Source organism: Carassius gibelio, chromosome A14 (genome assembly GCF_023724105.1).
Source record: "Carassius gibelio isolate Cgi1373 ecotype wild population from Czech Republic chromosome A14, carGib1.2-hapl.c, whole genome shotgun sequence".
NCBI classification, from domain to species: domain Eukaryota; kingdom Metazoa; phylum Chordata; class Actinopteri; order Cypriniformes; family Cyprinidae; genus Carassius; species Carassius gibelio.
In genome coordinates this window covers 24,485,700-24,499,428 of record NC_068384.1, presented here as the reverse complement: position 1 = coordinate 24,499,428, position 13,729 = coordinate 24,485,700, and the positions used below count along the sequence as shown (strand labels likewise).

General features: G+C 38.6%; 3 protein-coding genes across 7 annotated transcripts in view; 2 read left to right on the top strand and 1 right to left on the bottom strand.

The window, feature by feature from the left end:
- Nucleotides 1–304: 304 nt before the first annotated feature.
- Nucleotides 305–2,871, top strand: mrnip (MRN complex interacting protein). Of its 3 annotated transcripts, none has more exons than XM_052614216.1 (7): nucleotides 305–498; nucleotides 762–821; nucleotides 943–1,049; nucleotides 1,174–1,240; nucleotides 1,350–1,477; nucleotides 1,656–1,764; nucleotides 1,892–2,871. In XM_052614216.1, the coding sequence occupies exons 1-7, from the start codon at nucleotides 439–441 to the stop codon at nucleotides 2,555–2,557; spliced, it is 1,197 nt and encodes a 398-aa protein (XP_052470176.1). In that variant the 5' UTR covers nucleotides 305–438; the 3' UTR covers nucleotides 2,558–2,871. The 3 variants fall into 3 exon arrangements, with proteins under 3 accessions (XP_052470176.1, XP_052470177.1, XP_052470175.1); XM_052614217.1 differs by having other exon boundaries at nucleotides 308–498; nucleotides 1,347–1,477; nucleotides 1,901–2,871; XM_052614215.1 differs by having other exon boundaries at nucleotides 316–498; nucleotides 1,347–1,477.
- LOC128026935 (sequestosome-1) lies at nucleotides 2,684–9,386 on the bottom strand. 2 transcript variants are annotated; one of them, XM_052614214.1, is made up of 9 exons: nucleotides 9,228–9,386; nucleotides 7,152–7,493; nucleotides 6,644–6,739; nucleotides 4,551–4,912; nucleotides 4,263–4,434; nucleotides 4,014–4,094; nucleotides 3,714–3,877; nucleotides 3,389–3,587; nucleotides 2,684–3,301 (listed from the first exon to the last, which is right to left on the bottom strand). In XM_052614214.1, the coding sequence occupies exons 2-9, from the start codon at nucleotides 7,318–7,320 to the stop codon at nucleotides 3,150–3,152; spliced, it is 1,395 nt and encodes a 464-aa protein (XP_052470174.1). In that variant the 5' UTR covers nucleotides 7,321–7,493; nucleotides 9,228–9,386; the 3' UTR covers nucleotides 2,684–3,149. The 2 variants fall into 2 exon arrangements, with proteins under 2 accessions (XP_052470174.1, XP_052470173.1); XM_052614213.1 differs by having other exon boundaries at nucleotides 2,684–3,307; nucleotides 9,228–9,385.
- A 3,418-nt stretch (nucleotides 9,387–12,804) lies between these two features.
- The window catches only part of LOC128026933 (alpha-1,3-mannosyl-glycoprotein 4-beta-N-acetylglucosaminyltransferase B), a 115,968-nt gene continuing 115,043 nt past the window's right edge, over nucleotides 12,805–13,729 (top strand). The window contains exon 1 of one of the 2 annotated variants that reach the window (XR_008186570.1): nucleotides 12,805–13,078. Coding sequence is in view for 1 of the 2 variants with exons in the window: in XM_052614209.1 (XP_052470169.1) it covers nucleotides 12,982–13,078 (97 nt within the window). In the remaining variant the exon portion in view is untranslated. The remainder of the gene's footprint in view (nucleotides 13,079–13,729) is intronic. The other variant, XM_052614209.1, reaches the window with a different exon arrangement.

Here is a 13,729-nt window from a genome sequence, read left to right as displayed (position 1 = left end):
ACTTACTCCTGCTCACTCACGACAAAGAACTCCCCGCTCAAGCTCGCCGTCTCTGCAAGATTAACGATGGCAGTTTGCACGCACAGCCACTTAGAAGATTTACATCTGGCAGACAGGTTACTGACGTCGTCAAGCTTCGTTTGAGTCTGCGCGTCAGAAACGGAAGTGCTAAAAAACGCTAAAACTGGGCTTCATTTGTCTCAATTGAGTTCCAATGGGGTCGCTGTGTCCATTTCTTTTACTGTCTATGACACATACATAGCTCCTGTAGAGGGCGGTATGTGTCTCTGACGTCACGTCCTACTTGCGAGAAAAAGAACGGACGTTACGTCAAAGAAATAAACGGTGGGCGGCGGCGGGAAACACAAATATGAGCTACGTCTTTATAGGAGGGAAATAAGTTTTATTTTGCTCCCCGGACTCTAAAAACTACCCAACATGGTTCAAGAGTTTCATGTACTGAGGTGTTTTTCCTGTCAAGCCTTTCAAGTACAGCAGGTAACTAACTTCTTCATGTCCCTTTTAGTTCAGATAAAATCGTTTCCAGATTTTCTCGTGTTGTAGATTCTACAAAAGCTTGACATAAACATAGACTTTTAACATAAATCATTAATCATCATGCTCTTAAAGTTAATCTCAGCGTCTCGTATTCAGAGAGTCTAAATATTAGGTTTGGATGATGTACGTATTGATCTTTTGGCTTATAGATTTCTGTTGATGCGTGAAGAAAACTAAACACTTCTTTACTTTTGCTCCTCTAGGTGAAGAAGAGTATGAGATGGACATGTAAAGTGTGTGGTGAGAAGCAGTCACTGATGAAGGTAAAGTTCAATACAAGCTAAACTTGTCCTCAGATAGCACACATATGTCTGCAAATCTGCTGTGTCATGTGTGCATGCTGTCAGGGTTGTGACACTTGTCTTGTTTGATGTGTTTCTGCAGGAGTTTGGTCGAGGCACGGCTGCTGACTGCAGACGTCATGTTCAGAAGCTGAATACTCTGCGTGGACAGATGCTGGAGATGAACAGTGAACAGCTGTTGTCACAGTGGTGAGCAAAGCTTCAGGAGCCGCACAGTCACTATATCCCAGATAGCACACGTACATTTGTTAAAGATCACTTCATGATCACTGCTGTGAACAAGCACCTGATACATGTATACAATGTTTTAAAGGGAACCGGATGAAAACTATGAGAACGAAGATGTTCCTGAAAGTCTGGTTCAGAACCATCAATCAGAGGTACAGCACTGATGTCTAGCCAGAAGTAACGTGTATGCCAAGTGAGAAATAATAGTACATTTGTCATATCAACAACACTGGTCTTATAAGCATCCTGTCCCTGTAGCAGGAAGTGGCTCATGTCAGTCGCTGGAGTAAATACACTAATCAGACCACTGAGGGTCCAAATGAACATGAAGATGAAGAAGACAAGAACGTTTACACAGAAAGACACCGATTCAGAAGACAAGGAACCAGGTACCATACAACATACAAACTTCTCAATAAAACATTTAATCTGTTAATAAAGCAAAAAACTATTAATAAAGCATCCAAAATTCTTCGCACAAAAGTCTTGTATTTTCAGACTGCCAAACATCTGTATTATTATTCGTGTGAATAAATACCAATGTAACGTCTTTTTTTTTCTGAATAGGAAAAGGAAGAAAATCTCCTCTTCAGAGTCTTTTGGTGGCGCTCATGATAACTGTGAGGATGAGGAGTCATTGATTGGTTGTTCTGGACAAAAGAGAAAGCCGTATCTGGTAAGTCACAACACGCATGTTTACACATCTGTAACCGTATCATATGCTAATAACATAATGCTATGATTCTGCAAATGCCCTGTTCAAAAAACACAATTTCAACAGACTCTTCTTCTATCTATTTCAGCCACTGCAGCATGACAGGAGGTTCAATTCTTTGTGGAATAAAGGATCTGCTTCCAAATATTCCTCCTGTGGCAGGTCAGGTGACATGGAGCCGTGCACTAGCACAGATCTCCCATCATCCCGCCAGGTTGATCCATACTCTACAGCTAGCTCCACTTCCACATACGTAGTGAAAAACTCTGGTGAAAATAAACCGCAGTGTAACTCTTCACATAAGCCACCAGCAGTTGTGAAAACCGAAGGTCTTCTCCTGCACAGCAGATGTTCTTCTGTTTCTTCTAACCAGACGTTTGAAGAAACTAGTATTGAGAATAAGGAATCAAAATGGAATAAATTCCTCACCGCAGTCCCTAATCAGCAGGATGAGGAAGAGTACGACTATGAAGCTCATAGTTCGTCTCACTGCGACGACAAATCAGCAGTGCCTTATTTCACAGAAACCGTTACAGACATGGGTGTGGATTCAGAAGAGCGCAGATATCCACCGAATGTTGGTGATCTTTGTGTGGATGGAAACTTTTTCAGTCCAAGCAAAAGTCACAGCTCAGAGCCAGCTAGTTTTGAAGACGCTGTCTGTAAACCGCCTTCACTGACCAAGACGCCATGTTCAAGCCTTTCTTTAAACTCCCTGTTCTTTACCGATGAAGACTTTGATGACACATTTTAATAAGATGCATTCTATTGAAAAGTAAAAAGTTGTATTTTGTTACTAAAACCTCTTCAATAAATTAAAATTCATTGGCATGTAACCCCATTCTCCACAGTCATGCACGAGTAAAAAGACAAAAAAAAATAAACTTTTTTTTTGCATTTTATTGCGTATAGAAAGGACAGGAATTTTAGAAGACCTACAGTAACATTTACCCAAATCCATCTGCTCATTCAAACGAACAACAAAAATACCCCCAAGTTTCTGCTTCGTCTGACTCTTGGTTGTGTAAATGCAAATAGAAAAAAAAAAAAAAAAAAAAATCACACAAATGTAGATATCTACTTATATAAGTAATATGCATATGATGACAATGAACTTAATAATATGATGAGTAATGCTAATGACAAATGTTAAATATCCATTTTGCATAAAAGCCCAAAAATTAACATAACTATGCTAGTCACCTGAGTAATTGATATTGTTGATAACATTTACGTAAATAATTTGTCATTGAAAAAGTATGCAAAGACCGTTAATAGAAAATAGGCCAGAGGTTTCAAACAGCGTTAGGTATGGCCCAGGTCTTCTGGATTCCCGCGCTCCTTCTCTACTTCTGTGAGCCGGGTTTGGAGTACTGGATGGCATCCAGGGCAGCTCCGATGTCGAAATCCTTCGTGTGGAGCAGTCTGGTCAGCCATCCACCCTCATCGGTGAAGCCCATGGAGAGCATCTGAGAAAGAGACTCCACCAGCTTGGGGTCTGCATCTGAGGGAGAGGACATTAACATTGAGCTGCTTGAATCGATGTGAAGTGGACTGGACTTGGCCCAGTGATGATGCACTATACCTTGAGGAAGGTGTGGGTAGAGAGCTGCCTCGCGCAGACCACTGGGACCCTGCGAGGTGCTTGTGCTGGAGTCTGTACTTGGCAGGTCTGAAGGATCAGTCCCATCCACCTCCATCCTGAGAGACTGAAGCTCTCCTGTGGATGGGTCCACCTCTTTAGAGCAGAGATGAGTCCATTCCTCATCACTTCTTTGTTGTTTCTGCCCATAGGATGGAAGGAATGAGCGTTAACAGAGTGTAGCTTCTCAGCCTTTAAGCTCTCTTTAATAGATGCAACAATCCTGTATACTGTCAATCATTCCAGAACTGCTTGGATATTGATTTACCTTTGTTCCCTCACTGTTGCTCTCTTCAGTGGGCTGACTTCCTGGACCAGAGCCACTGGAGCCGCTCTCACTCCGAGCACTACGTGGCCCACTGGAGGCAGGATGACTTGCTGTAAATTTGGTCTGCTTCCCATCATGCTCAACGTCGATGTCCACATCTATGCCTGCAAAGGAAGAAGCATTTTTATTTTGAGGGGTTTAGCTAGCATGCCAAACAATTAAGTATGTGGTGTGTTAGAACACAAAAATGTTTGGGAAAGGCCCAAAAGTATCAGTAATAAACCCAAGTAGGGAACTTACCAAAGGGGTTCAATATGGCCGCCACTCCCACTCCAATGTTCTTCAGGTACTCCATATTAGCCTGTGAAGAGGCAGTACCACCTGTGGATAAAAAGATGATAATATAGTCATATTTCAGACACCTTTTTATTTTTTTAGTTCAACTATCTCAGCAGAAAGGATTCACATGACTTGTTGCGCTGCCTGCGAAAGCAGCATTCGGATGAAATGTGTGTTTTATATTAGACCCTTTGATTGGTGGCATCTCACCGTTCTCCTCCATGTTTTCAGAAGCATCCTCGTTTTGCTGGGCTCTAGACGGACCTGGCTGAGCCTGGCTTGAGGCCTGAGCATAAGCATGAGCCTGGTTGGAGCCCTGAGCCTGAGCATTTGCCCACCTGCAGGGTCTCATCTTGGGCCAAAACTTCCCATGAGGGAACCACTGCACAAACACACACAAAAAAAAATACTTCGATCAGTATGTCCACATTATATAAAAAACTAAATATTTAGTATGTAGCAAAATACAGACACAAAAGCAGTAAAGCAGGAATTCACCTCAGACATGTCGGGGATCGGGTGAAAGATGGGCAGGAGAATGTGCTCCTTGTGGAGGCCTGTGCTCTGGCAGGAGGAGCACAAGTCATAATTAGGGCAAATGGTGCACTTGAAACGTGTTCCAGTTACTGGCCCATCGCACCCCTTACAGGTCACCCCTGGGTGCGGCATCTGATGGAACTGTGGAGGAGGAGGGTGATGATGGGGAGGAGGACCCATATGAGGAGGTGCTTGGGGTCCCATTGGAGGAGGACCCATATGATTAAAACCTGGGGGGCTAAAGTGGGGGGCTCCATGAGGCGGGCTGAATGAGAACCCAAAGCTCCCGTGAGGTGAGGAATCATGTTTGTGCTCCTTTTTTTCTGAAAAGGAAAGAAATATGACAATTGCTATTAATTGGGGATATTTGTGTGTACTGGAAACATTCAAAAGAATCGATATACATTCTTTGAATTTACGGTCATCATCATAAACTTTTCCCACCACGAGCTTATAACACAGGTAAATGGTTATTACTAGGCCATGCAGCAGGGAATACAGAATTTATAGTATTCTATGCCTAAAATGCCAAGAATGAACTCAATAACCAATAATAGAATGTCAAGTGTGGTTGCAAAAATACTGAACATCTTAATTAGTTCAAAAGTGGCCAGGCTGCTACTTTATATTTCGATATATATCGGCCGATATGTGTTTTTTTTTTTGTTTTTTTTTATAGTACATTACCAGTCAAAATTTTGGACACTTTACCATTCAGGTATACTTTATTCATACTATATTCAAAATACAGTACATACATAAAATATAAAAACTTTTTTTACCATTTAATTATAATAACCATGTATTTTTAAATGTTCGTAACAGTAGAGCCAAATAAAATTCTATTACATAAAGGAAAACTATCAAAACAAATATATTTTTTTTAATCCAATTTGGATTACAATTCATCCACATAGTAAAGGATTATCATGGAAAATGTTTCTGTAAATAAGTTTAAAAGTTGTCGGAAGCGTGGTGGTGACATTGAAGGCGCATGACTGTGTGCCGTAGTTCATTTACAGCTTAATGTTAGCTTTTTTGTTCTGGTTCTTGTATTTAGGCTTCATAATTCATAAAATGTATATTTTTTGGTGAATATTAACACATGCAAGTTTCATGAAATGGTTGAACACCAAGCTTATTTTTTTGCGATATTCCTACAGTCTATGGAAAATTCCTATTGGTTTTGTCAAGGGAACCAGTGTGATGCTAACAGCTGATCTACAAAATGATGTCATAATTCCCCCACTCTATTTACATCGTGTTACTGTTACAAGTGTGTGGAACAAAATTGGGCGTTTATTTGAACAGAATGGCCAATCACACATGTTCAGACTACATAATTACACCATTTACAAGCATTTTATGTTATGTAAAAAGAAAAAAATATATATATCGGCGTGATGCCAATACTGATATCTGTGACAGGCTCATATCGGTTGATAAAACCAACAAAATCTATCGGTCGGCCTCTAATTATTATTATTATACAGTCTCCAAAAAGTGACACGAACTAGCCAGACAAATTAATTTTAATTCAGAAATTGACGTTTATCATAGAAGAGATATATTAAAAAGTTACGGTCTTTAATTAATTTTAATTCAGAAATTGACGTTTATCATAGAAGAGATATATTAAAAAGTTACGGTTTGTGTAGCTTAACAGATCTGGGAAAAATGACAACTATGTCACTGATCTAGTCACGCCTTATAAGATGTGTGTGACGAGCTTTGGCCTTTTCTGTTGCTGTCTCCAGTGGAAGCAGCAGTAACTACTACCTTTGAAAGGTTTATTATTATCATTTTATTTTTGGCTTTAAATGCAAATCAAATATGAATTTGTTGTGGATTGTTTTAAAACTACTTTGTCTTGTGTCTAAAAGCCACACACTGAACTCATGGCCAGTCCCTCATATCTTGAGAGGAAGGATATGTTTTGCAACAGATACATTGCCGAAGCAGATGATGAAGTGTAATCAATTATGTTGCATCATCGAATACACGAGGTTACGATGATCAAGAACCTAAGAAGTCGGTGTATGGGTGTTACTTACGCCTGATGTAGAGACGGAAGGTGTCATTCTTCACAAGAGACAACCCCATCATTAGCTCATCATCAGAGGAGAAAGCAATCAGGTCACCATCTTCATCTAGAGATAGCCCAGGTGAACAGAGAATGGTGTTCCATGGTTATTATTATTGTCCTTATATTTTGCCTAATTTATTGCATGCAGATGCTGTTGTCCTTCCCTTCCCTAGATGTTACATTTATGTCAGGACATGGTAGTTTAATAGCATTATAATACTCCCATAACTTTGTATTGGAGCGTATCAACAAGCAAGTTATTTCACATAGTATTTTACTTCTTGCACTATTATATTTAACTTCAAAGAGGTCTATTTTCCCAAAGGTGCCCAAGCTGCATGTCTAATGTGGAATACCATTTAAACGATTTTGTAGTATTAACAATGAGAAACGACAATGATTGTATGTTTGCATGTAAAATAGAATACATACATAAAAAAATAAGATTAAAAAAATGTAATTGTGAACTGGCTTACCTTTGTAGTACATCTGAAAGGACGCATTCCTGAGACCGACAAAAACATCCAGCACTTTTTGCTTCAAATACTCAAAACTTGTTGAGACGTCCTGATCCACGCCGAAGCGGCGGATCTCCTTGTGGCAGTCGTCCTTACCGATAACGTATGCTTTCACTGTCATCGACATTGTTGCGAGAAACAGCGTGTAAGAGCGAATCTCTGGTCCGTGTTGCGCAGCAGAAATAGCTTCTTTCAGCACCGAGAGTTCCGTATTTATGTCTGAGCGTCATATGCAAATGAGGCAGAGGATCAGCCAATCAGTGAGGCGAGCGCGTCTCCGCGTGGATACGTCCTCCGTCTCTGCAGGAGCAAAGTTCATGTTGTGTTGACTCTGATAATGTGAGTCACAATTGAAAACAGAATAGATGGCTTCAGTGATCATCTGAGCAGTGATATGTCATTGTGTCGGGAAATTCCCGTTAGATCACTCAATGAGCATTATCTTTAAGGCCCAAAAGACATCTGATAAAATTGTGAATGTCACTGTAATGCTGGAATTCATCACCTTTAACAAGTGTTTGCTACATTTCTTTGATACAGGGAATGTCATAAACTCTCTTGCTTCTGCTATATAACAATATAACAATGTTGAACTTTCCCCCCACATCAATTTATTTATATATGTATATTCATTGTTCTGATGGAGTCTTTGTTTTGCCTCAGCTGAGTAAGTGTAAGCATGAAATTATTCCCATTATACAAGCTCTACTGACCCACATTAGTCTGATATGGTTGGTAGGAGTGGGTTGTAATTCTGCTACAGGTGCAAGCTAACAAAAGTGATGTGTCATCATGAAAGAGGGTTAGCAGATGTCTATTTAACATGTTTAACTGATGTACTACAGACAAACCTTAAGCTTAAGAATTCATGAAGTATATATTAAGATTATATTTCATTAAGAATATGTTTTGTATATTTGTGTATAGTCTATAACACCATACTAGAAAAGTCTGTGGACTGATAATGAATATCAATAATTCACATTGGTATTGATGTATGAATTTACATTTGTTTTATGATTATACATTTATTTATTTTTATTGAATATTTTACAACTACTACTACTAATAATAATTATTTTAATAAATATACATATATTGAGGGTTAGCAGTCGACCTTTCAACATTAGTCCCTTGTTAAGCTTAATAATGCATGTCCATCATGATTTCAAAATCATGCGTAACAACTTACATATTTTGTGTATTATATATATATATATATATATATATATATATATATATATATATATATATATAAACTTTTGTATGAATGTATTCAATAATAAACAATTAATTAAAATGTAATATTTCTTACTTTATTTTAGAATATTACTATTATTTTGGACTTTTTCTGTGATATTAATAAAATAATTATAAGCAAACTTCATTTAAGCATACATTTAACCTCGTTTTGATTAGTCACTTCAACTAAAGTTTTGCTGTAGCTATATGACGTCACAAGCACGTGACCCCTCCCTCAGCTAAATGTTCCACGCAGCGTCTCTTATTCTGGAAGCCTCCTGAAGCGTCCGAGATCGTCCGAAGGCGCGGGGCGTGGCCTTGTCACATGACTCTTGACTCACGCGCCTCATATGATTGCCTTTGTTTACAAACGAATAGTTTGGCCATGAGCTCATTTTCGCCCATACATGCATTTAATCACTTTTTTTTTTTTTTTTAAATCAGTTTACAACTTAAAGGTTACAAGTTTAGTTTTCAGTTGACAAAACCAAATCCGGTTTTGTTGGTAGTCTAACACAGTAAATTACGAAGCTTTAAGCACATGTACACAGCAAGATGAAACTATGTATTTATGTAAAAGGACAAATTAAAAAATATATCTTGCCATGTAAGTGCAAGTAAAAGTTTTGTAGTTATAGTCCACAGTGTAATGTAATTAAGTAAAATGTACTGAAGTAAAGTACTTTAACGTACTTTAGTTTTAATATTTCTGTCAACTTTCACTTTTACTCTAAAATTTTTACTTTTACTCCGATACATTTCCCAGAAACAATATTCGTTAGGCCTACTTACTACAAAATGAAGACGGGAATCGGACAGAAAGCAGGTTTGGCCACTGATCTATACAGAGTAGACGTTTTCAACAGCAACGACATAAAAAACATTCTTCTTCTGATGGTTTTTTTGGCGGTTTTGGCAAACCAAATTAAAGGTGCATTACCGCCACCTACAAACAAACGTTCTTCTTCTTCTGTGGATTTATTGGCGGGTCGCATACCAGCGAAGGCATACCGCCACCTCCTGTGCTGGAGTGTGAAGTGATTTCAGTCTGGTATGTATTATGAGAACTATATTATATTCTTAAGTCCACTACTCTTAAGGAATTTTTAAATTGTCTTTATTATTTGACCAGATCCTTGTTTCGTGATTAATGTGTTACGGATTGAAAATTCATTGCATCCTAAGTTCTGCAATTCTCTTTGTAGTTCATTCCTTTCCTGTTCATACGACAGAGTAACAACACATGATCAGAGTCCTTTTAAGAGTATGCTATCGTCTTTGACATTATCAGCTGTTTATAAACAAACGTTACTGTGCATGCTCTAACCTAAAGGTATATATACTCTAAAGTGCCATTCAATGGTGAAGCCCTGGAAGTGTTTGAGCCATCTTACTACTGATAACTTTCAGGACACGTGACCGGCTCGTGAACAAAATGCCGATTTGGGCCATTTGCAATCCATATTAAGCACCCGTGGCAATATTTCAATCATTAAACAGTGCAACAAGCATTGTAGAAACACTTAAAGTGCCTTAATATACTTAAAACAGCAATATTAAAAGATCAACTTCAGTAATCAATATATTAATAATGCATAGTTTACATGGGCAAGCAGATGAGGTCGAAATATGAACACAATCCGCTAAATGGTAAATCGTTTTCCTTGTAATGGTTTTCTATGGGAAACCATTTAATGTGAAACTTTGCATGTTGTGTTTATATTCTGGGTTCATATGCTTGCTTGTACAAAGTATACATCAACAATAAGGTGTTCACTGAATTTCACCTTTTAATATCTGTATTTTACTACATTACTACTTAATGCAAACTACATAAAAATAACTGGCGGTCAGTGGATCAAATCTTACCTAAACATGGTGTTAGTGCCTGGTGGACTCCCTTCCTTCCTAACCTACCTGAAATCTTATTACACAATGCCAGTGAAGTTGAAACTTTCACTAGCCAATGCCAAGACGTTTAGTAGGGACGGGGTCCTCGCCACTTTATAATGCACCGTATTGGTGGCATAAGCTGAGTATTTTACTCAGAGGAGTTTAGAGGAGTTCATGGTAACTGACTCTGAGTATAAGTTTGCTCTTTTTCAGAAACGGGCTTGACCTACCCTGCTTTCTCAGGTTTGACAAACCTCCCATCCTGAAACAGAAAACCTAGAGTTTCTCTCATTTCAGGGTTAACATACTCAGAGTTTTCACTTAACCTACTTTGTGAAACGGGCCTCTGCTCTTAGGACTGTTACGCACACACACACACACACACACACACACACACACACACACACACACACACACACACACACACAACAGTGGCTAGATGGCGCTATTGTCTGACATGCCACTGGCAGCACAATGCTGTTTCTGTAGGAGAGGTTAAACATGTTAAATAGAAGTTTGCTTTAAAGTAAGCTTTTAGTTTAAAGTGAATGTAACATAAATCACAATAATTCCAGCATATGTTAATGGTTAGTTACAGTACATTATACCTATTATATAAATTTCTAGAACTCCCAATAATTTTCTATTCTATAAATTTTTTTCTTTTTATTTCTTACAAAACCCCCTGACCATTTAACACAAGATTTCTCTATTCTTTTCCTGCTCTGTTTTTTTTTCTTCTTTTTTTTACTTTAGACTAACCAGGGCTTGTCAAAGCAATTACTTATTGTTGCTCTTTTATTTTATTTTTTTTATTGCTTCCATTTTCCTCATTTGTAAGCTGCTTCAGATAAAAGTGTTTGCTGAATGAATAAATGTAAATGTAAAGAGGCTTGTATTCTCTAGGCACAATTTAGTTTTTTAGATTGCTGCAACACTAGTGCTCTGGAGATCCTCTCCATGACACCTGATGTGGTCTCAAATGTGCTCCAGGGAACTTAAATCAGTATTTCAAATGCTGCAAAATGTTCTTGTTGATGTGTTTACTGCAAGAGAGATTGACAGTCTTGAGTCCCTGTTGGAGCCCATTTTTTAGCCTCCTCTAGGAACAGACATTAGAAATGAGCCTAGGTTCTCCAAAGGGCTCTACAAGCCTAACTATCAACAGTTTGATTTGCCAAAAAAAAGAGAGACACCTAATGATTACCCAGTGTAGATGCTTCTGTCACAGAATCTACTTTTTCTTGGTTAATATGCACTGTGCATATCGGCACAACACTCTGGCACTCAGACATTAACAGTTTGGCAGAACTTCAACAGTCAAAGCCCTCGAAGAGATGAAGCTGGACAATCAGAGGCCTGAATCATCTCCAGAGCCTTCAATTAAACAATCACTCGCTGAAACATCCCACAGATGTGATTAATTATCTACAGCCATGAGTGAGGCATAACTGGATATTAACTGCTCCTGTAATAAATATATTCACATTAATCCATCACTCCCTTCTCCTTCAGAAGTATATTTATGTGGATAATATGTACAATAATCTACTAAAGAACAGAAGTCAAGAGCACTATATAATTTTTTAGATAAGCTTTTGTCAGTACATCCATCCATCTAATGTATCTTAAACAGAATGATTATTTCTCTGTACATTTACTGTAAAAGATCATTCTTGACATATTTACATTAAATTCATTTATGTTTATGCAGTGCTAGAAGTTGGGGAAGAGTGCTGGTATGTATTTTATTTTGTAAAATTTATTCAGGATAATGCAATTAATATTTACAATATATTAAAAATGGCAATGAGGAAATATAAGTGAGTCAGTTTTATCAAAGTAATATATTTTAATATATATATATATATATATATATATATATATATATATATATATATATATATATATATATAATTAATATTTTGGGTTCAATAAAAACTAAGCTCAATCCTCAGCATCCTATGGCACAGTGTTGATAACAACAACAAAAATCCACTTATTTACTTATGTTAAAAATTTTGCATTATTTAAGCTTTAGATATGTTATATTACTGCTGTTTTAGGGTAAAGCATATGTGACCCTCTCTGTGAAATACAGACTAAAGTCTCAAAATCTAATAACAAGCATCAGAGTTTGATTTCAACCATTCATTTTAGCTGGGTTTTCACAGACAGGGTCACATACACAGAACATGTAAATAATATTAATAATAAGAGGTTAATGATTTTTTTCCCCATACTAATTTCATGTAAATTTAGTACAAGAAAAAAATCTGAACCTACACCAGGACTGTATGCTTCCTAAGATCTTTTTAACAAACTGCTGTTTCAAAATGAGACAATGTGTTTGTTTTCGGCCGCACGGAGGAGCAGCTGCACCGCCTGCACGAGCCCGTCCAACAAAACACCGCGCTCTCTCTCTCTCTCTCTCTCTCTCTCTCTCTCTCTCTCTCACGCACACACACACACACACACACACACACACACCCTTCTGTACACACGGCATCTGCCTGTACACAGTCTCTCGTGTTCTCGCCCTCCCTCTCATCTCTCATGTGCGCGCGCTGTCATTAACGCACCGCGGCAGCGCACGTCAGACGCGCTCGAGCACACGGTTCGGTTCGGACATGATACCGGCGCGGACCCGGAGATGAGGCTCAGAAATGGCACCTTCCTAACAGTCTTACTATTCGGGTTATGTGGGCTCATATCGTTGTCCTGGTACACCGCATTCAGCAATTCCAAAGGTAAGACGCTGCGTGCTGGAGGCGCGTGATCTGTCCGAACGCATCATCTTCATCATCCGTGGAAACGAAGCGCTTCTCTCGCATTCTGTCATGCATTCAGATGCGGCACTGAAGCGCTGGAGCTGCAGATCACTGAACAGCTGCTCAATGCTGGACTTGACTGCGCTCGTGCACCTTCTGTCTTCAGCTGCTCCTCAAACTGTCAAAGAGGCCTGATGATGTTTCCTGAAACACAAAGACAGCAGCATATATATATTACCTAGCCTACGTCTTATTTCCCTGTTAACAGGTCATCTAGAAGCACTGCTAGCCAAATGAGCATTTTCTGCTGAGATGCTGCTTTCTTTTGGGGTTTGAAGGTTTTTACATCTGCACTTTCTAAAACAAGGAACCTAAACCCTTATTTGATGCTGTTTCAGCCAGTTTTTTGTCTAGCAGATGTTTTGAACACACTTGGAGGTTCCTGAAAGGTTCCTTTGACTCTGAGCCTGTTTGTAACTACATGTTTGAATGATGGAGGAGGATAGATGCGTTTGCATCTTGATATTTGCGTTCTTGCTCGGACATGATGGGTCTTTTCCTGTTTACATCTTGGTGATTGAGATCTCATGATATCTCTGTAGAAGGCAGCTCATGTCTTAAGTATGTGAC